Source organism: Gopherus flavomarginatus, chromosome 3 (genome assembly GCF_025201925.1).
Source record: "Gopherus flavomarginatus isolate rGopFla2 chromosome 3, rGopFla2.mat.asm, whole genome shotgun sequence".
NCBI classification, from domain to species: domain Eukaryota; kingdom Metazoa; phylum Chordata; order Testudines; family Testudinidae; genus Gopherus; species Gopherus flavomarginatus.
The window spans coordinates 150759702-150783173 of NC_066619.1; the positions used below are offsets into that span (position 1 = coordinate 150759702).

The window sequence follows — 23472 nt, forward strand, 5'->3', positions numbered from 1 at the left end:
ACAGACTTTTCCAGTAACTGTACGCGAATGCATCCCAAGTCCTCAGGGCAAATTAATCATTAAAAAACGCTTGCTTTTAAACCATGTTTTATATTTACAAGGTACACTCACCAGAGGTTCGTTCCATGGCTTCACTGTCTGGGATAGTTGCTTGGGAGGGCTGGGAGGGTAACTCCGTCAGGGTGAGAAAAAGCTCCTGGCTGTTGGGGAGAACGGAGTGCTGTGTGCTCTCTGCAAGCTCGTCCTCCTCCTCATCTTCCCCGTCCCCAGAATCCTCAGCCAGGGCTGAGATTATCACCCCCACCTCGGAATCCATGGACAGGGGTGGAGAACTGGTGGCGGACCCCCCTAGAATTGCATGCAGTTCAGCGTAGAAGCGGCATGGTTCTGGCCCTGCCCCGGACTTTTTGTTTGCTTTTTTGGTTTTCTGGTAGACTTGTCTGAGCTCCTTAACTTTCACATGGCACTGTACTGAGTCCCTGTTGTGGCCTCTCTGCATTATGGCCTTGGAAATTTTTTCAAATATTTTTTCATTTCGTCTTTTGGAACGGAGTTCTGTAAGCACAGAATCCTCTCCCCATATAGCGATCAGATCCAGTACCTCCCGTGCAGTTCATGCTGGAGCTTTTTTTCAATTCTCAGGAGACTGCATTGTGACCTGTGCTGATGAGCTCTGCAAGGTCACTTGTGCTGGCGAGCTCTCCAAGCTGGCCAAACAGGAAATGAAATCCAAAAGTTCGCGGGGTTTTTCCTGTCTACCTGGCCAGTGCATCCAACTCCAGATTGCTGTCCAGAGCGGTCAAAACGGTGCACTGTGGGATAGCTGGCCGAGGCCAATACCGTCGAATTGTGGCCACACTAACCCTAATTCGACATGGCAATACCGATTTGAGCACTACTCCCCTCGTTGGGGAGGAGTACAGATATTGATATTAAGAGCCCTTTATATCGAAGTAACGGGCTTCATTGTGTGGACGGGTACAGGGTTAATTCAGTTTAACGCTGCTAAATTCGGTATAAACACATAGTGCAGACCAGGCCTAAGATTGTAATGAGTTACCTATCAGGCTTTAAACACACCTTTTTCCTAGTCTAGGCAGGGCCTAAGAGGCTGCTCTATTCCTTGCCAAAATAACCGAGGGTATGTCAATACTCTGAGCTGGGGATGTAATTCCCAGCATGAGCTGACATACAAATGGAAGCTTTGATCAAACTCACCCACTAAAAATAGAGTGTCAGGAGGGGCTAGTCACCCCAAGTACAGACCAGTCCAAGATGCTGAGCACATATCTGGGGTAACTAACTCCTCCCACCACTCATGCCACCACAGCTACACTCTACTTTTAGCACGCGAGCTCAGCCAGAGCTAGTGCAGATACGTTTTTTCAAGCTGGAATTTACATGTCTAGCTCAAAGTGTAGACATACTCTTAGAGATGCCAGTGTTGATATGCTCCTTATCTTTCCTCTTCCTTGGGTTAAAGAAAGAGCAGTGCAAAAAGCTATTCCACTGTCTTCAATCCCCCTCCTTTCCACAGAGGGAGCCAGTAATTCCTCAGCTCCATTCACTCACGAAAACATCTCTACATACTCATGCAAGTTGGAGAGTTTGATTTTCAGGCTGTGGTTTTAAGTAACAAAACAGGAAACCGTAGAGCAGATACTAAATCCTAACTAATGACCTCTAATTTCTTTTCCCCCTTAAAAAACTAAACCAAAACAACACATTAACATTATAATGAAAGAGTTTCCAAATATTTTTATTGAGGACATTCAGAAGGTATGTAAGGTTTCAAAACTACTAAGGTCAATACCAGTTTTGCTTCTTTATAACATGTAAAGAAGGATTTTTTATTTTCTATTTTATTAAAAGCTTTAAATCATCAGGGATGTCAAGAGTGATTTAACTCTGTGGGAGGGCTTCCTAGAATTCTCCGGGGAGGTATAATGAGAGTGCTCGCACCTTCAGTAAAGTGGGAACGGCCTTGAATTTTTAACAAACACTTCCCACCTCTCAATTGTGTCAGCGAAGTTAAATTAGTGTTAATAAACAAAAGTTTCAAGCAGGGACTAGAAATCCCTTTGCTCATCTTTCTACTTCTGGACTGTTGATACCAGCTCTTCAGTCACCACAGAACTACAGTAACTCCTCACTAAAAGCTGTCCCGGTTAACGTTGTTTCGTGGTTACGTTGCTGATCAATTAGGGAACATGCTTGTTTAAAGTTGTGCAATGCTCCCTTATATTGTTGTTTGGTAGCTGCCTGCTTTGTCCACAGCTTGCAGGAAGAGCAGCCCATTGCAGCTTGCTGGTGGGGGCTTGGAACCAGGGTGGAACGGCAGCCCCCCTATCAGCTCCCTGCTCCCCTAAGTTCCCTGTGCAGCAGCTGCCCAGCAGCCTATCAATTGCCAGGCAGTTCAGCTGTCCCTCCCCCCACTGCCATGTGCTTCTCCTGCTCTCTACCTTGGAGCTGCCCCCTGAGACTCCTGCTTGCTGTGCAGGGGGGAAGGGAGGAAGAGGGGAGCTGTCAGGGTGTCCCCCTCCTCCTGCACCCCGCTTACTCCATCTTCCATAGAGCAAGGGGGACACACGACAGGGCTCAGGAGGGAGGGAGCTTGCTGGCAGCAGCTGTGGTCTTAGCAAGCTGATCTAGTTAACAAGGCAGTGTACCTAAGAGTAGAGTCAGCATACTTAAAGGGGAAATGCGCATCTCTCTCACACACAGGCCCTGTGTGTCTCTGTCTGAGATGCTGTCTTGCCTCCCTCCATTCCTGCTTGTAGAGTGTGAGAGTTAACCCTTGAGGGATCAGCCAACTGCTAGTTCATCGTTTAGCAGTAAGGCATTCCCTGGGAAACATCCCACCATCTGACTCCTCCACCTCAACCAAGCTTCACAAGCATCATCACTGTCTACCAGTATTAAACTGTTTGTTTAAAACTTATACTCTGTGTGTGTGTGTGTGTGTGTGTGTATATATATAGAGAGAGAGAGCAAGCGCGCGCGCGAGCGAGACACACATGCACATGCACACAGACTTTTGTCTGGCGAAAAAAATTTCCCTTGAACCTAACCCCCTCATTTACATTAATTCTTATGGGGAAATTGGATTTGCTTAACATTATTTTGCTTAAAGTCGCATTTTTCAGGAACATAACTACAATGTTAAGTGAGGAGTTACTGTATGATGTCAAGAGTGAAGACTGCTTGGTGTACACAGTCCCCTTACTGACACACAGATTGTGCAGAATCTCAGCTTTCATTATTACAAAGTACATTTTTAGTCCTCATGGGTGCAAAAAATATGTTTAAAAATGTGAGCCAATGCAGTGAGCTCTGCCTGAGACTACAGGGAGCCAGAAACAAGGGCAGAGAGCTGTGAACTCTCTTGCCATCATTAATCTCATTTGAATGTAAACGTTAAAGCCCAGAGATGGCACTTCACAGACAAAGGTAACTATTTTATTGAGGGTCATTCTAACAGCTGAAAAAGGAAACAGATTGGGAAAGAAGCTCTCAAAGTGGTGTAAATTAGGAGCTGCTGCCAGGAAGGAAATACCAAGGGAGGAACAGAGGATACACCCTCAAAGCCAGGGTAAGAAAATGGACAAGAGGCTGGGGAAAAGGAAAAAACCAAAAGGGCAGAAACAGCAGGAGTCCTCTCAAAAGGGAGCAGATTCTCCATGCAGTGATACTGAATGTGACAGTAAATAATAAATCACTACATAAAGGGCACATTCTACCTCTGATCTTTGTGCAACTCTCATTGACCTCAGTGGGAGAGCCATTGTGGATTAAAAGGAGCATGTGGTTATAAATTCAGACCCAGTCCATAAATTTGGAACCCTCTACCAAATGGGTGGGACACCCCTGCCATAGAGCCTTCCAGTCTACTGAGGATCCAATTTTTCTAACAAGCAGGACAAAAAACCCATTAGCTTTCAGATCTTTGTATATCATAAACAGGCACAAGTGCCCCCTGTCACTCTGCGTACCCTTTGCAGGTATGTCCACCCTCAGCCTGCTAAGTCTGCAACAGTCTCTCTCATTTCCACAGCTGTAACAAACCAGAATGCTTTCCATAAAAATGCAAAGTGATAAAAGCCTCAGGTAGCAAAATTTAACGTCCATTCTGAACCGAATGCGACTTCTGGGAAGACCTAAATGTTGCATCAGTTCCTTCCTATTTTGTGGAAAGGTATTTGCAGTAAAAGCAGAACTGTTTAAAGGAGAACAAGCTGTGCAAGACCCTACGTTTAGTTTAGTCTGATATTCAATGACATGCATATTGGCCTCATAATAAGCAGATTAGCATTTTGAACAGGCAGATCCAATTTGGCTTAAGGGAAAATTGGCAAACACGGCGTCTGTCCAAGTCACCTGTGGAGGAGTGGAAGCACACCTTACAAACCTTAACTGATGGCACCAAGGATCCTGACCTGGCACCTCATCCAAAGTTCACTGACTCCAGAAGGCTTTGGATCAGACCTCTTTCTACATAGGCCAGAGTTCCATTTATAAGAGGCAGGGAACAGTAGAATGATGAGAACAAAGGTACTTTCTAAGGGTACATTCTATATAGACCACTGAGACCAGAGAGACTAGAGTGTACTGGAGCGACACTATTTGCACTGGAAAAATAGGAAGTGCTGTTGTAACTCATATGAAATCTCCTCCCACGGGAGTACTTGCATGCCATGAGGTTGATCACATTATTCAAAGACTTACCAGGGATTTCACTGTCATGGGTAATTGATGGTCGCCCACCTGTAGCTATAAGGATGTGGGGAGCTGTGTATTTTTTACCATTGACTTCTACCGTAGGCTCAGGATCAGATGTAAAAGCTGCATGGCCACGAATGGTTTCTATGTGAGCCTATAAAAACAAATTTTAGATTGTATTGTTATTCTATAAATCACAGAACCAGATTCTAGAGAAAGAATGAACCTTTCCTAATTATCAAAGCAGAAGACAAATTATTAGAGCAGAAAAGTAGTAAGACAGCTCTCAGATTCAGCATTTCAACTTCTGAGAAGTGCAACTAATGGCCTACATTTTCAAAAGTGATTAGTGATTTTGGGTGCCCACTCCAGAAAATGCTCAGGAACCACCCTCTAAAAATCAGGCCCCTTTATGATATCTCACATGGGCACCTAAAATCATGAGTCAGTGTGAAAATGTAAGCCTGTGCTCATCTAGTAATCTGAAATATCTGTAAATATAATGGAAGCCTTCAATCTGCATCACAAGCCACTGTATGTTTGAAGAGCTAATGAAGATTAAACTCTAGCCAGCTAAAACACGACTAAGCTGGTAAGAAACAGTTACTTACTGTAACTGTGCTTCTTCGATATGTGATCCAGACACGTATTCCACACTAGGTATGCGTGCACACCAAGTGCACCATAGCCAGATGATTTTGACTAGCAATATCAGTAGAGGGACAGTGCTCATGCCTTGTGGCCAAAACCCCTCCCCTGGCTAGATGAGGCAGTGCTACACTAACCCCCCATGAATTCCTTTGCACCAACTCCCAGAAACTAGACTCTGATGCAAAGGGGATGGAGCGTGGGTTGTGGAATCCACATCTACATCACATATATATATATATATATAAAAAAAAAAGTCAGTTACAGATAGTAACCGTATCTTCTTCAAGTAGATGCAGCTATGTATTCTACTTAGGTGACAGAAGCAGCACTCACAGAAGGTGGGGCTCAGAGTCCATTTAAACAAGGACTGCAGGATCATATTCCCAACGTCTGCATCTTCTCTGGATGCTGCAGTAATGGCAAAATGAGTCGGTAGATAGGAAGATAGATAGATGACTATGTGGCAGCCCTGCAAATATCTAATATTAAGAGGTCACTTAAGAATGCTATTGATGTAGCTCTTGCTCTCACAGAATGAGCTTGCACACAAAGAGGGGGCCTACCCAAAACTGTTTCATATGCCATCTTGATGCAGAAAGTTATCCACTTAATAGACCACCTGCGAGGAGACTGCCTGTCTCCTCACAGTCTGCATAGAACGCAAACAGATGCAGCAAAGCACAAAAAGGTTTAGAGAAAAGGTTAAACATCATCTGATGTCTAACACATGGCGATGTTGCCCCTGTGAAGATGAGTGCAGCTTAGGAACAAAAACACAGGAAAACATACTGCCTATTTAAACGAAACCGAGACAACACTTTAGATGCAAATTTTGGATGAGGTGGCAATGTCACTTTTTCTTTGGAGAATTACACGTAAGGAGGCTCTGCCATCGAAGACTGCAGCTCATACACTCTCCTTACAGATGTCATTGTCATGAAGAATACAGTTTTTTTCTCATAGAGAGGAAAGGGGCAAGATGCCAGAGGACTGAATGAAGTTTCCATCAGAGCCGCTAAGACTGTGCTAAGGTCCTATAAGGGAACCAGTTCCTGCCAGATGGAGACGAAGGATTCCTTTTAAGAATCTAGCCATCACAGCACTGGAAAACACCAATCTTCCACGAATGGGTGGATGAAAGGCTGAGGTCACCACTAGATACTCCCTCAATAACCTAACTGGCAGGCCCAACAGCTGAAGATGCACCAAATACTCCAAGATGTCTTGGATACTAGCCAGCATTGGCTGAACTAAACAGGCCAATGACCACATAGAAAAACCTTTTCACTTTTTCAAACAGGCCATTTTGGTAGATGGTTTTCTACACTGAGTAGGGCTTGTCGAACAGATGACAAACATCACTCTTCCTCTTCATTCAACCAGCAAGCAGCTAAGCAATGTTATTCTGTGAGAGTAGGTCAGACTGGAGAGGAAAGCATATGGGAGGCCAAATCAATAGTGCAAGAAAGTCAGAAAACCAACACTGCCTCGGACATGACAGTGCAATGAGGATGACATTGGGCTGATCTGCTTTCAGCTTGAGGATGATCTGTGGAATGACCAGGGTCAGAGAAAAAGCATATAGGAGAGTTGACTGCCAGCTGATGCGGACAGCATCACTCAGGGAGCCTGGACTGAGGCCCCTTCGAGTGCAGAATAGACAACACTTCTTGTTGTCTCTTGTAGCGAACAGGTTGATCATCGGCAAGCCCCAAGCAGCAAAGATGACTTTCAGAACATGGACTTCACTGACCACTTGTGACTCAGGGAAAAATTCCTCCCAAGATGGTCCGTGAGATGATTCTAGACCCTGGGGAACTGACTGGCTATCAGAGTGATATTCTCTTCAATGCAGAACAGCCACAGCCTGACCACCTCTTCGCAGAGCACCCTGGAGAGTGTTCACCCTTGTCTGTTCACATAGTACATCACAATGCTATTGTCAGTAAGTATGTGAACCATTGAACCTTTGATGCAGTCTAGGAAAACATGACCAGCAATGTAGAGGGCCCAAAGCTCCAGGACATTGTTATGCAATGAAGCTTCCTGCTCCAACTGACCACAGACCCTGAACCTTCAGCGACCCCAGACGCTTTCCCCTACCTACCAGGGAGGCATTGGTGACAATAGTCCTGATTGGTAAGGGCCAGGCAAAGGGAATGCCCTGACATATATTCCCCTGATCCATCCACCAGTGCAAGTAGTCCAGGGTCCATGGAGGGAGGCAGACCAACCTGTCTAAGGGATGAAGGGCCAGATGGTAAACTCTTCTGGGCCACATTTGAAGAAGGCGAAGGCACTGAAGAGGGTAATTTGTGTACTGAACCACCTGTGTGTATGTGGACATGTGGCCCAAATGCCTCAGACACATGAGAATTGTCATGGAAGGTTGAGACTGCAGCCTGAGACAAAGGTGATAAAGTGTCTGGAAAAGGTCAGTCTACAAAACTACTCTTGAACTCAAAGACTCTATTAAGGTACCAATTAATTCAATTTTCCAAGTAGAGACCAGTGTTGACTTTCTGACATTCAGTATGAGACCCGGACAATTGAGTAAATGTAGTGTGATGCACACATGAGAAAGGACTTCTTCTCTGGACCTGCCTCTTAGTAGTCAGTCATCTGGAGGTAGGCCATCACCACAACCACACATTTGGTAAAGACGTGGGGTGTGGAAAACAGACTAAAAGGAAGGGACATGTACAGAAAATGATGGCTAGCCATGATAAACCAGAGAAATCTTTTGCTGCTTGGGCCAGAGTAGCACTGCCTCATATAGCCAGGGAAGGGGCTATCATCATGAGGTGTGAGCACACCCCTCTACAGATACTGCTGGGCAAAATTCTCTGGGTTTACTGCACTTGGCATGCATAAACACCTAAGCAGAATACATGGCTGCATCTACTTGCAGTAGTGTGCACCATCACCTTATATAGACTTAGGGGAATAGGAGGAAAAAATGGCTTTCACTGGTTAATGAAGTGGGAATCATTTTTAAAACCACAGAAATGTACTTTGACACAGGAGACAGGTTTTTATAACTATTGCACTGATCAAAGATCAAAATCCAAGCTAAACTCTCTAGGAAAACCTTCATAGATTCTGGGAAAATATGACAGCTTACAGGGGTATAGAAGAGGCTCTGTAATTTTAAGATTTGTTACTTGTACATGGACCAAAATTTACAAACCTTGTTTAAGTTATTTTGATAGATCCCGTTCAGGCGGCTCACATAAGCATCACGCTTTTCTTTAATCACTCTGCAATAAAATGTAGTCACTGTCACTATATAAGTTTTTTCTCACTGCTAATAAGAATACACAGCAAAAACAATGGGGACTAGCTTTAAAATCCAACCTCATTAGATATGCAAATACATAAAGGTCATCAGATAAAGTCATGAAAACATGGCAGGGATGTGGAAGGTGACAGGGAAGGGAGGTTCAGGGGCATGGAGCACATGAAACAAACCACTATATAGCTGGTTATGTCATTAATGACAAGAGGTTTTCTTGAGCAAGGCCCAGAGCTTGCTGGCAGCTGACTCCCCATCCTGTATGGCACTGGCAAAGCTGGCCCATGGGCCCAGGAATTCCACATTGGCTATGAGGAACATGGAACCAAACTGCAAGCAACTGAATAAGCCTTGTTCCTCCCTCAGTGCCCCAACGGCATTAAGTGGACATGGTCGCAGAAAAGAACTGCTTATACACGGTCGCAGTGAGAGAACTGCTTATACGTAAAGAAAAGACAACGTTTACAGAAAATGAATTGTGCTTTAAAAGGATAAATGTAAACTTAGACATACCGCCAATTAAACTTAACATTGGGGGTTTCAAAGCCATAATCGGCATGATCATGGATGAATTCAAAGTGGACAGCTGTGTTCCACATCACCTGTCACAGAGGTAAAGAGAACAGTAATTCAGCACAGCATTAATGAAAAAAGCATCATTTGTGTCTACAAAAAGCCACAAAGAGTCCTGTGGCACCTTATAGACTAACAGACATATTGGAGCATAAGCTTTCGTGGGTATCAATTGTCTCTAGTAATTCAAGATGGATTAGGTGGAACATCTCAGTTCCATACATTACTATTTTAAATAGGCATTGTTTTACACATAAGGGCGACGTCAGGCCTTAAAGACCCCAACACCATGCAGCAGAAAGCTCCTGGAGGCTGGCACAGCCTGCTCTGCACGAGCAGGGCCACTAATGCACCATGCACTTGCCCTATTCAGGCCTACCTCTGCTTGCTGGTACAGAGGTGGGAGAGTTCCTAGGCCTGCTGCTTTCCTTTGAGGAGACTTGCACCACTGCTTGAACAGCCCCGTGTTCACTTTGACTGCAAGAAGTCAATGGTGTCTGGCCCCTGTGCAGGGGCATGGGCGAAGGAGGCTCCTGGCACTATACTCCACCCTTTGTGTGCTCACATAGAGCTACACAATCTAATACACAAAGATTTGGAGGGGATTGGGGAGAAGAAACCTCATATCTAAGGCCCTACTTAATTTGTGATATTGTGGATCCCACAATATTAGGCTTCCACTGCAATTTGGCCGTGGGAGACCCCCACTCTAAGCCCTGGGTGGCTGACAGCAGGATCCCCCGCTGCCAACTCTTTGCCAAATTATCACAAATAATGTCATTACTTTTCCACGATTTTCCATGGATTGTCTGCAACTCAGCTGCAATTTTTTTACAATCATCTCGCGATCCAAGTAGAGCCTTACTCATATCTGTAGCACTAAGTTTATGTACACAGTAGCATTAGGAAAAGTGGCCTTTTTTGATGTGTATGTCTTCATTTCTCATCAGACTTGAAATAGTACCATAGGAAAACAGCTTTTGTGAGTCTAAGGAAAATATTAAAACAACAAGTTCTGCTCACAGATACCCTGGTTTAACCTCACTAATGCCAATAGGTCTGCACCCATGGGCCTAAGAGCACAATTTGTCCTTTGGATATTCATTTTACTTAGTAACAGTCTAACCAGCCTATTCAGCCTTAGGCAAAAAAGCAAAGTAAGGATTGTGGAATGGAGTATTTTTGCAAGTGCCCTAACTGTAGCTGCACCCTATTAAGTTTATCTACTCTCTTAACAACATCTGTTTTGTGAAAAATCAGATGCAGACACATGCATTTCAACACAAAGACAATATGAAAGAAGAAAAAAATTATCTACCTTTTTTGGTACACATCCAACATTCACCTAAGAGAGAAGAATATTAAGTCTACATTTGTCAATATGATAATAAAATCAATACTTAGAAAATGGTAAGTCCACTAAGTAAAGCTTCCCAAAATTGATGCCAATTCTGCACCTTTCTCCCACCCCCTACAATGCAGAAATATCAAAGTAATTTTGAGTTGGGCAAAGACACATCCATGTTTGACACTTTAGTTCCTATTACCAAATTCAGAGGTTCCAATCTCACAGGACGAGCTCAGCCCTTCACCCTTCTAAGGTAAGTTAAAAAACATGTATTGTGCCCATTTTAAAGCTGTTGTCTTTCAGTGGATTCTTGACAGGATTTCCTGTCTGCTCAGCATGGATAGTAAAGATTGCATAGCACTTCTTAAAAAGGAATACAAATATAGCTCAGTGTCCTCAGCTAATACTTCCCCTCTCCCTATTACTGTGTAACTTTTGAGGGAGTGGCCAAGTGATCAGAGCACAAGACTGGAAGCCAGCTTTGAGTTCTAATCTCAGTTGTCATTAGCTTTCTCAATGAACCCCTTTTGTGACTCAGTTTCGGCAACTGTTAAAAATGTAGCTATGCTAATATTGTATGATATCTTTCAAATGACTGGGTCAGCTCCTATGGGTTCACAACCTTCTGCCCTTGAAACAAATTCATATTGAACACGTCAGTGAACTCACAAAAACATCTTTGGGGTGATAAGCAGTTGTACACAGAGCAATATACCCAGGTCCCAGTCTGACAGCCTAAAATGGCAAGATCCCACCTTGAGACAAAGGCAAGATGCCAAACTACTGAGGGGGAGCACTCAGAGGCCAGAAAAGGGGCAGAGTTGCCTCAAACCAAGATACTTACCAAACAGACCTGTTTAAACCAATCACCATGAAGCCACTCCCTTCTTTACTTTCAGATTTATGCAACACTAGTTTGTTCACTCCTCAAAGTAGTTCTATTTCCTGTTTTAACTAGCTGTCAAGTGACATAAAATTCTCCCTGACCTTATTTTTAGGAGTGGCAGAGGTATAGGAAATACTAGGAGCTCACAGGAGATTAAATGAGGATTTTTCCTTCCAGTTATTGGCCCTATAATACAAATGTATTCATACTTTTCATTAAAAGTTTTCTTCCAAAAGAGCTTTATCAAAACTTTGCAGCCTTTTTCCTGTCAATAGGAAAGCAAGTACACATACATTGCACAGATCCACCACCCTGTCTCTGTCTGAAGGAAAGATACTTCAAAATACTTAAAACACTTTTTCAGGAGAATCTGAAAATAGAAGTGTATTAAAATGCCTACAGTTGCACCAAAACAGAGCTCTGTACTCTGCTATATTCTCTTAATCTCTATTCTTTGCTTTTGCCAGCATAAGAAAGATTATTTTGTATACCATTTTATCTGAAAAACACAAATCCTCTATTTTATCTACTGTGAACCTGATCCTCAGCTTGTTTATACTGACTACACCAATTATGTCAATGAACAATCTGACCCTGTAGGTCAGAAACTGATACTAACTAGCATTGTTTTAATAAAAACTTCTGGTGAAACCTGAATTTGGTAATGTTTCAATGAAATTACACTAGCTTTCACAACAACACTGTAGCACCATCACCTTCTGTGTAAAAAGCTCTACAGTCAGGACTTGACTCTGTTCTTAGAAAGATCAGCAAATCTCTCTTAAATGTATGCTGACTTTACAAGATACATTAAGATGGGTACCTCAGAGAAAGAAAAATCAGAGTCCATTTTTTTCTTAAAAATCCTACATTGCTAATTAACTGGGGCAGCAGGGCAGAATACATTGCTCATTCGGAATTCTGTAAATCTGAGCAAACTAAGGTGCTGGAAAGGCTTCTGTTGTGTTCTGAATACACAAAAATAATTTTACAATTGGTTGTAAGATATTTGGTGCAGTTAATGTCTTCTATGTGTGGAGAACCTAGCACAGCAGGACACTGATCCTACCTGAGACCTCTACAGTCTTGGTCCCACAACAATAAATATTATTATAAACATCATCAGCACCACACACACAAAAAATGGGGGCAGGGAACTCCTGGCCTTTCCTGACTTTTGTCAGTTTGTTTCACACACTTTAAAATTAATAAGACTCTATATAAATTCCTAATATGTTTTCTAAACACGCCCTTCTTCCTAAAAGAAATAGAAAGTAATGGTCAGCTGAATACGCAGCTGATTTGGAAAAAGTTTGACATGGAGGGGCCCCATCCCCTTATAGGTGTGTAAGGAACAATGACTATTGTGAAAATTCAGTAATACAGAACATCCACAAAGCCAGTTGTCCTTGTGAAGAAAGATGTGTGACCAGTCTGAATTGTGCAACAGCTGACAATACCGCTCTGTCAAAGTGCTGGCATTTTCTCTATTTGTGACAGTCACTGCAGTTAAATAAAAGGATTTAAACAAAGATTTGAGAGACTAGCAGGTACTGGCACCTCTAAACTGATGCCCACAGAGCAAGGGAGGCATCCTCCTGCCAGTCACTGCACACAAACCACAACTGTTCTCGGAGCTCACCAACCTTCTACAAGGCTGGATGAGTTCTGGAAAGAAAACCCGAGCTGGCCCAGAGATCTGCCCCAGGATTACTCATTGGAGCCCCTCTTTGCAGCATGTCCTCAACCCCACCTCCCCAAGCCACATTCATCCACATACCCCACATCCTCCATCCACGCCCCTAGCCATGTTCATCCATCTATACACACACATCATCCCCAGTCATATCCATCCACACACACCCCTAACCCCTCACTCGGCCCTTCCTCCACCCCATCCATCCACACACACACCTCCTTCCTCCCCCAGCCTTCCCGCCACCCCCATCCATCCACACACACACACACCCCTACCACCTCACCCCACCCCTAGTCACATCCATCCACACACACCCCTCACCCCACCCCTAGCCAAATCCATCCACACACACCCCTACCCCCTCACTCGGCCCTTCCTCCACCCCTATCCATCCACACACACACTTCCCCCCTCCCTCAGCCTTCCCGCCACCCCCACCCCATCCATCCACACACACCCCTCACCCCACCCCCAGCCACATCCATCCACACACAGCCCTACCCCCTCACCAGGCCCTCACCCCACCCCACCCACATCCACCCCTACCCCCTCACCCAGCCCTCCCTCTACCCCTATCCATCCACACACACTCCTACCCCTCACCAGATCCCATCCATCCACACACCCAGCTCCCTCACCTCCCCCCACCCCCAGCCACACACCCCTCACCCCACCACAGAGACCCCAACCCCTATCCATCCACACATCCAGCTCCCTTACCCAGCCCCAGCCCCATCCATCCACACAGACCCCCACCCCTCCATCCACACAGACCCCCACCCCTCCATCCATCCACACACCCAGCTCCCTCACCTCCCCCCACCCCCAGCCACATCCATCCACACACAGCCCTACCCCCTCACCAGGCCCTCACCCCACCCCACCCACATCCACCCCTACCCCCTCACCCAGCCCTCCCTCTACCCCTATCCATCCACACACACTCCTACTCCCTCACCAGATCCCATCCATCCACACACCCAGCTCCCTCACCTCCCCCCACCCCCAGCCCCAGCCCCATCCATCCACACAGACCCCCACCCCTCCATCCACACAGACCCCCACCCCTCCATCCATCCACACACCCAGCTCCCTCACCCCCAGCCACATCCATCCACACACGCCGCAGCCCCCCCACACGCAGCCCCGCCCCCCACACTCACGCAGGTGCCCCCCAGGCGCTGATGCTCCACGACAGCCACGCGGGCCCCGAGCTCGGCCGCGCGCCGCGCGCTCGCCAGCCCGCCCGAGCCGCCTCCCAGCACCAGGTAGTCGAAGGCGGCGGCCATGGCTCGAGGCGGCAGGGAGCGGAGTGCGGGCATGGAGCGCGCGGCGGGGCAGCGGGGCGGGGGCTGCTGAGTCACGGTGACAGGGCGGGAGCGGGGCCTGGGGGCGGGGCTCGCAGGGGGCGGGGCTTGGGAGAGCACGCTGCTCAGGGAGGGAAGGGGCGGGGCGTGCTCGGGGGGGCGGGGCTCTGCAGAAGGGGAGGGAGGGGCGCTCAGGGCCGAGTAGGGGAGACTGTCCCCAGCAGGCTGGGCTAGGCTGGCCAGACAGCAAGTGTGAAAAATCAGGATGGGGGTGGGGGGTTATAGGAGCCCATATTAAAAAAGCCCCAAATATCAGGACTGTGCCTATAAAATCAGAACATCTGGGCAGAGGGGAGGCAGGTTTTCCATTGAGTGCACTGGAGGGCGGGAGTGTTACAACCCCACAGGCTCAGGCCCTGCTTTTAAACAGTGTCTCAGAGCAACCCCTCCCTTTTAAGGGTAAGTCACGTAGCCTCAGTGCCGCACTCCTGCTTCACACCGAGCCCAGCTGGGTGACGCCAGGTGAGCTCAGCGCCTGGCAGAGACCTGTCCCCACGCCAGGGACTCGTACAGCCTGGCACGGATGTGCAGTGACACCCAGGCAGCACTTTCAGCAGGGAGTAAGATTTATTACTCAGCTGGAACACAGCAGGGGCAGGCCTTAGGTTTGCGCAGAAAACTCAAGGTTAAAGCACAGTGCACGGTAGTCAAGCCTGGCTGTATTGAACTCCACTTTCAGGCTCTGGCTCTCTGACTTTTTTAAGCAGTGCCAGCTTCTTACAGAAACCCACATGCGCCACACCTTGAGCTAGGGGGTCTCGGCTCAGCTTCCCAGCTGAGAGACAGGGAATTCCTCCTCCCTCTGGGTCATTGGTTGGTAGATGTCACTGTCAATGTTCTGGTGATGGAGGTTGTCCCTTGCCTTCTCACATTTTCCATTCATGGGGGTCAGCCTCTGCTAGTCTTTTTCAATGACCCATTCAGTCCCCTCAGACAGCTAGAAGACATTCACATACCTATGTCACTTACTCTGCCCTGAGAGCAAACAATTGTGTTTCCTCCACTGGGTAGTAATGTAAAGTATAGGGGGAAACCTGAGGTACACACAGGCATCGTAAAAATATTACAAATTCTCACTTTGTGACAGGGCCATTTGTCATTGATCTCCACAGAGGGCAGGGAAGGGGATTCTTCGCTGATCTCAGCAGGGGGATGTGACAAAGTGGGATTTTCTAGATATTTTAATGAAGCATGTGTACCTCAGTTTCCCTGTCTGCACTGAGGGTAGCTCAGGATATGAGGTGTGGGTGTCACCTTCCTGTCTGGGGTGCAATGAATGGGATGTTATGGAAGTAGCTGGAACCTGTTGAAAGTAATCCCATATGAATGATACAATAGGAAGCCCCAGTGAGTAACCGGTGACCAAGGGGAAGGTGTTCCCTTAACCTCTCAGTAGGGAAGCTGAGCAGAGAGCAGCTTGAGCACAAAAGGGCTGAGATGTGACAGGCAGAAGATAAAGAATGAGGGCTTGTCTACACTTGAAACACAACAGTGGCACGGCTGTAGCACTTCAGTGTAGACACTATATATACCAATGGGAGGGTTTCTCCCATCAGTACAAACAATCCACCTCCCTGAGAGGCAGTAGCTAGGCTGAAGAAATAATTCTAAAGCAAGGGTTACATCAACTTAACTACATCATTTTGGGTGTGGATTTTTCATGCCCCTGAGCAACATAGCTGGGTCAACCTAAAGTTTAAGCATAGACGAGGCCTGGGCTTCTGGGCCAAGTTGGCTCCCTCACCTGGGACTGACAAAGGGGGTGAGAGAGAGAGAGATTAAAAATGGAGTTCACTATCACTTGGGTGGTAGACTGCTCTGGCTTGACTAGATGGACTATGTCTTAACCCTTTTTTTCTTTGTGCTAACCTAGGGACTTCTGATGTTGTGTACCAGTTGACTAATAAACCCTATTCTTTTTAAAACACTGCCTGGTGTCACTGCAAATACACACAGAGGTGCAGTAGTCCCTGAAGAGTGTAAAAGTCTCTAACTAGAAGATCGGACTCAGCAAGCAGAGCTCATATTGTAGTAGTAGGATTTTTGTTTGTATTTTGGATAATTTAGAATGGATATAATAACGTAGCATGTCTTAAATGTATTGATGTATGATTTGACCATATCCTGCCAGCCACCCTTTTTGAATAGCAGAAAGGAATGGCCAAAGGCAGGGTGGCCAACTTGAGCCTGAGAAGGAGCCAGAATTTACCAAAGAGCCACAGTATTACTGTAATATGTCAGCAGCCCTCCCCATCAGCTCCCTGCCCCCCCTGCTCCCAGTGCCTCCCACCCACCAGCACCCCCACCAGTCAGCGCCTCCCCCTCCCTCCCTGCACCTCCAATCAGCTGTTTCGTGGCATGCAGGAGGCTCTGGGGGGGAGGAATGAGGGCACTGCAAGCTCAGGGGAGGGGCGGGAAGGGATGGAGTGGGGCAGAGCCAGGGGTTGAGCAGTGAGCACCCCCCATCACATCGGCAAGTTGGTGCCTGTAACTCCAGCCCCCGAGTCGGTGCCTGTACAAGGAGCCGCATATTAACTTCTGAAGAGTCACAGGTTGGCCACCCCTAGCCTAAAGGGCCATTGGAAAAAACGCATCAGAGAGGCTGCCTGCATCTGAATTGATGTTAAGGCAGGAACAGACCAGAACAGTCCTTATGGCTGATTATGGTCACCTTTTGTTTTAGGTTAAGTTTTCCTTTCAGTATCTGCTATAAGGCAGGGGTTCTAAAACTGGGGCATCAGGACCCCTCAGGGGGTCACAAGGTTATTACATGGGGGGTCACAAGCTGTCAGCCTCCACCCCAAACCTTACTTTGCATCCAGCATGTATAATGGTATTAAATATATAAAAAAGTGGTTGTAATTTATGAGGGGGTCGCACTCAGAGGCTTGCTGTGTGAAAGACAGCAGGAAACAATCAGAAAACATCCATTGCATCTGATGCTAAACGAGTTAGCAGCACTGACAACCTTAGAGGAGAGGCAAACGCCACCACAGGCAAGACAACAAATAAGAGATAACAGTAGAAAACCCCAAGATTAACATCACTTAAGGACTAATGATTACAAAATGACATTGCAAAAATCCATAGACTAAAGTGGAAATTTACAAGTATAAAGCTGGAGTGTTTTTCCATAAAACTCTGGGTTCAATCCTGCAAAGCCTCAGCGCATCGGATCATGACCGACAGAGCCCAGCTCATCACACGTGCTCAGTCTAACTGGACATTAGCTTGACTCGAGTGACGACACACTGATAACTGTAAGACTATCTGCTCTGTGTGTGAGAGAGAGTGAATGCATATGCTAACTGTTGTATTTCCATTAAATGCAGCGTATTGCCTTTTCCCCTGAAAAAGATCCTGTGTGCTTCTTATAAGCATAACTATGTGTGTGAAGCAGGAGAGCTGGAGCTGGTGAGGCTGTGTGGCCAACGTTGAAGGAAGAGTGAGACCCCTTACAGCCTTGAAGAAAGTACAGCAGAGCCAAACACAGCATCAGAACTGAGTACATTTCTCGTTTCTGGCTGTGGAAAACAGGTCTATCCAAAGGGTACCCTATTATCAAAATATACTGTGAATGGAATCTATTTTTCATTTGTGGTTGTGAGAGAATGGCCTATTGAGTGTACTCATGGTCAAGTTCTGAGCACCCAGAAGATAAGCTGCGCGATGACTGAGTGCATATGCACCAATTCCAAACTCTGCCAACTTTGGCAAAAGTGGGGTGCTCTTGGCCATTGTCAGTTGATATAGAACATTCATGACATGTTCTCCGTCATGACTTATGTGTTTGCCCCTAATCAGTGGTAGAAACTGATGACAAGCATATATGACTGCCCTGAGTTCTAGGATGTTGAATAGAGTGACATCTTGAGGTGTCTACGTGCATTGGGCCATGTGCATGTCCAGATGTGCTCCCCAAACTAACAGGAAAGCATCCATCATTATAACAACTGTCAGGGAACAGCATGTGAAAAGGAATCTTGGGCAGCTGTGTGGATATTTCCACCAATTGAGAGATTCCTTCCTGAAGGAGGGTATGGAAAGTAATTTGGTTAGTTTGTGTCTGCTCAGTGCACAAGCAGTCCTGAGCCACCCTTGATGGCAATGCATTCTCAGTCTTGCATGGTCTATAAGCAAAAGTGCCAGCTACTACATGTCCCAACAGCTGAAGACAATTTTTGACAAGGGAACATAGGGTGATCTGGATTGTGTTTATGTTGTTAGGTAAGGCTACCAATCTGTCCACAAGAAAGTAGCCTCTTGCTGCTATTGAACAGAGATAAGTTACTATGAATTCTATCTTTATATAGGAGGCAGGGTGGATTTTTGAATGTTCAGTCATAGGCCAAGTTCGAGGTTGAGGTCTATGGTCTTGCAAGTGACCAGTAACGTTTCATCATGGGAGCAATTTTTCAGAAAGCCAGTTGTCTAGGTAAGGGAACATCAGACTTCCTGTTCTGTGGAGGGGTGTTGCTGCTGCTTGACAACCTTTGAAAAGACCCTTGGAGCAGATGAGAGGCTGAACTAGAGTACCCTGTACTGAAAGTGGGCCTAACCAACAGTAAAACACAGGAACCTTTTGTGATATGGGTGGATTGGATGGGATTGGTAATATGCATTTTGAAGGTTAAGTACTGAGAATCAAGCCCCTTGGTCCGGTGATGGAATTATTGCTGCAGGCATCAGCACTTTGAATTTTTGTGCCTTCGCAAAGGTGTTGAGTAACCTTAGTCTAGGATGAGACTCCAACTGCTGTTCTCTTTTGGAACCAAGAAGTACCTGGAATAAAAACCCTTCCTTTCGTGCTGAATGAGAATAGGTTCTCTAGCACCCAAGAGTATGACTCATCTTAGAGGGTGCTTGTAAGAGGGGTCCTGAAAAGGGACGGACAAGGGGGACTGGCAGGCCAAAGAGAAGAAAAGTGAATGTAATACCCTGGGGACTTGATCTCCAAAACTGAATTGTCTGTAGTGATAGACGCCCAAGCCCACCAGAAGTGGTAAACGTAGTTGCCAAAGGGAGGAAGGTGGATGAATCATTGCAGTAGATATGAATGGAGAGGATAGCTCAGGATCTCTACCACCGCATCAAAATTGGTGCTTCATGGTGGAAGGTTTCAAATCTTTGGTCTTGCAAGTGGATAGTTTTCTCCTCTGGAACCGGTCTCTTGCATTGATCATATGATCTCTGGGAGCTCAAAAATTGGGCATGGTGGGATTTCTGCACTGTCTGGGACTTACCCCTACCCACAGGAGAAAGTGTAGTATAAATCCCCAGAGAACACCAAGTGGCCCTGGAGGCCTTCAATATGTGCAGAGATTTGTCCATTCTGTCAGTAAACGATTTAGTGTCTGTCATAAACAGATAGCTAAGGGTTAATGTCTCTTTCACCTGAGGCACCTGACCAGAGGACCAATCAGGAAATCGGATTTTTTCAACTCTGGGTGGAGGAAAGTTTGTGTCTGAGTCTCTGTCTGTCTGCCTGCTTTTCTCTCAGCTTTGAGAAGTGATTTCTGTTTTCTGATCTTCTGTTTCCAAGTTGTAAGGACAAAGAGATCAAATAGTGAGTTATATGGTTTCTTTTCTTTGGTATTTACATGTCTATAGTTGCTGGAGTGCTTTGATTTGTATTCTTTTTGAATAAGGCTGTTTATTCAATATTCTTTTAAGAAATTGACCCTGTATTTGTCACCTTAATACAGAGAGACCATTTTTATGTATTTTTCTCTCTTTTTATATAAAGCTTGCTTTTTAAGACCTGTTGGAGTTTTTCTTTAGTGGGAAATTCCAGGGGGTTGGGTCTGCAGCTCACCAGGGAACTGGTGGGAGGCAGAAGTCAGAGGAAGATCTGTGTGTGTTAGATTTATTCGCCTGACTTTGCATACCCTCTGGGTGAGGGGGGAAAGAGAGATTAACTCTCGGTAATTCTGTTCTCCAGGACTGGGAACGGGGAGGGGGGAGTCCCTCTGTTTAGATTCACAGAGCTTGTGTCTGTGTATCTCTCCAGGAGCACCTGGAGGGGGGAAGGGAAAAAGGATTATTTCCCTTTGTTGTGAGACTCAAGGGATTTGGGTCTTGGGGTCCCCAGGGAAGGTTTTTCAGGGGGACCAGAGTGCCCCAAAATACTCTAATTTTTTGGGTGGTGGCAGCAATACCAGGTCCAAGCTGGTAACTAAGCTTGGAGGTTTTCATGCTAACCCCCATATTTTGGATGCTAAGTTCCAAATCTGGGACTAAGGTTTGACAGTGTCATCAAAAGGCAGGTCTTTGACTGTATTCTGGACCTCCTTTGGAAATTCTGAGAGTTGGAGCCAGGAGACCCTCCTCCTAACTACCGCTGTAGAAATCAAACAAGTGCCAGTATCAGCAGTGCCAAGTGAGGCCTGTGGAGATGTTCTGGCAAGAAGCTGGTCTTTGGCAGTAATTGCCTGGAATTGTTCTCTGTGTTCTGTTGGTAAATGCTCAATAAAGGAGTTAAGCTTAGTATAATTTGTCTGGGTGTATTTCACCATCAATGTCTGGCAGTTGGCAATTCTGAACTGTAAAATAGATGACAAATATGATTTTCCACCAAACAAGTCAAGGAGCTCATGATCTATCATAGGGCACAGATTTAGGTTGGTTCTGCTTTTCACATTTGTTAACCACCTGGACCACCAGTGAGTTAGGAGAGGGATGAGAAAATAAAAACTGAGTCCTTAGAGGGGTCATAATATTTCTTAACTGCTCTTTTGCAGATAGGCAGAGTTGTGATCGGGGTGTGCAAGATAAACTTTGGAGGGTCCAGAAGGGCCTCTTTAAAAGGCAGGGCAATGGAGGCAGATGAAACTGTAGGAAGGATATCAAGCAGGTTATGATGTGACTCTTAGACCTCTTCAGGAAGGATCTGCAAAGAATCTGCAATTCTCTTGTTAAGGTTCTAGAATTACTTGAAATTGTCCTCCAGGGATGGTGGAGGTAACATACTAGCTTCATCCTGAAATGCAGAAAAGATGGTAGCTGGTAAGAAAGACCTCTTCATCAGCCCTAGCTTCCTGTTCTTCAAAGGTTTCTTCCTAAGATACTGGTTTCCTGGGGGGGGGGGGGGGGTGATGAAGGTTGTCTAATGGCCAAAGAGGTGATACATATGGCATGGGTGGAGGCATCCATGGATGCCTCCCATCAGCAAGATGGTGGCTGTGGATATCTTTCATGAGTGAGATCTATTTCCTCAGAGACCTCTGCAAAACTGCCTCTATAACAATGGTGCAGAAACTTCCATTGATGGAATCTGTTCCTCTCTCTCCCCTCTCTTCCCCATTACTGCACAGCCAAAGCTTCCTCAGCAGCAGAGCTTGGTCTGAAGGCAGAGCTGCAGATGGGGGAGGAGTTGGGGGTAGAGGTGGAGCTGGTCTGGGGGCAGAGAGGGAATGAAGACACAGCTGAGCTGGGGGCAGAGTGGAGCTGGAGCAGAGTTGAGGGGGAGTGGAACTAGAGGCAGATCTGGCATGGAGGTGAACCTGGGCCTGGAGGCAGAGCAGGACTGTGGGCTGAACAGGTTTGGGCAGAGCAAGGTTGGAAGTATGAAACTCTCTCCCCTCCCCATCCCACGTGGGGATGGCCTGGGCCTGGAGGTAAAGCAAGACTGAAGAGGGTTGAGGGAAGAATGAGGCTTGGGGTGGAGTGGGACTGGGAGCATGGTTCTCTCTCCGCCCCATGGTGACTGGTCAGGGTCCCACCACATGCCCCCTGAATGGTGGGGGTTGGGGAGTCCCCTAACCTCTGTCAGAGGCCAGATGCAATGAGCTCTCCATCTTATTTAGCTGAAGTTTGATCTTCCTGTTTTTTCTGGCTCTAGATTTTAAATACCAGACATAAGTTGCATTTTTGGGATATACAAGATTCCCCAAGGCAACGGATACATTGGGAGTGTCAGTCACTCACCAGGATTGCCTCTCACCACAATAGGTAATGTTTGAAACCAGGAGACCAAGGCATTTCCTCCCAGTAGTGTAGAGCTCCAACTAAGAGAGAAAACAATCCAATGGCTAAGTTTTTTCTTAAAGCTACTGTTACTAGAACTACTACTAAACTACACTAATAACTATAACTAAGTACTCTAAGGGCTTGTTTATATTACTCACAGGATCGACGGGCAGCGATTGATCCAGCGGGGGTGTGTGCGTGTCAATTGATTGCGTCTACTCTAGCTGCGATAAATCAACTGCCGAGCGCTCTCCCATCGACTCTGAAGCAAGAGATGCAGGCGGAGTTGACTGGGCAGAATCAGCTGTCGACTCACCGCAGTGAAGAGACCACAGTGAGCAGATCTAAATCAACTTCAGCTAGCTGAAGTTGTGTAACTTAGATTGATTCCCTGCCCCCCAGTGTAGACGAAGGGTAAGAGCTGTAGGGACACAGTTGAGGTAAAACTTAACACCAAATCACTGCTAAGCTCCATCTCAGGCCAAGATGGTAGACAAGGAACCGAGGGTAGTTCATCCACGCAGCGCTCTAGCACAACAGTGTGGAGCACAAGACTGGGTAATATGCATGCGGGCCACACACTGCTTTTGTGAAATCTCCAATCAAAGGTGCAAGAGGAGCACCCAGTAGTGACACTACTCTAGGAAGGTTAGATCACAGCCCAACCTTTTGCTGAACTCTCTCATTTTAGGACTGCTTCTTCACACAAATCTCATTTGAGCTGTTCTCATTTGCCAGATCTAGGAAACTTTTCCCCTAAAAGCCCAGAAAATGTCTTAGATGTCTCCTACTACACAAAATGAAGGTATAGTCAGTGAGATAGAGCCAATACATGAAAGGTGGCGTTATTCAAGACTTTCCTGTCAAGTGTGCTGCTTTTAGCTCAACAGAACTAAAAGGACAGACCTCAGAGGCAGAAAGAATGCTTCTAGCAGGATGAATGTCAGTGAGAGCAGTCTTTGGAAC

General features: G+C 46.2%; 1 protein-coding gene across 4 annotated transcripts in view; it reads right to left on the reverse strand.

The window, feature by feature from the left end:
• Window positions 1-14521, reverse strand: part of GSR (glutathione-disulfide reductase) — a 38277-nt gene extending 23756 nt beyond the window's left edge. For 3 of the 4 annotated variants that reach the window (XM_050945033.1, XM_050945034.1, XM_050945032.1), the window contains exons 1-5: window positions 14335-14521; window positions 10557-10583; window positions 9179-9267; window positions 8561-8630; window positions 4726-4873 (exon numbers count right to left, since the gene is read on the reverse strand). In XM_050945033.1, coding sequence (XP_050800990.1) covers window positions 4726-4873; window positions 8561-8630; window positions 9179-9267; window positions 10557-10583; window positions 14335-14493 — 493 coding nt within the window. In that variant the 5' untranslated portion in view covers window positions 14494-14521. The remainder of the gene's footprint in view (window positions 1-4725; window positions 4874-8560; window positions 8631-9178; window positions 9268-10556; window positions 10584-14334) is intronic. The other variant, XM_050945035.1, reaches the window with a different exon arrangement.
• Window positions 14522-23472: the final 8951 nt, after the last annotated feature.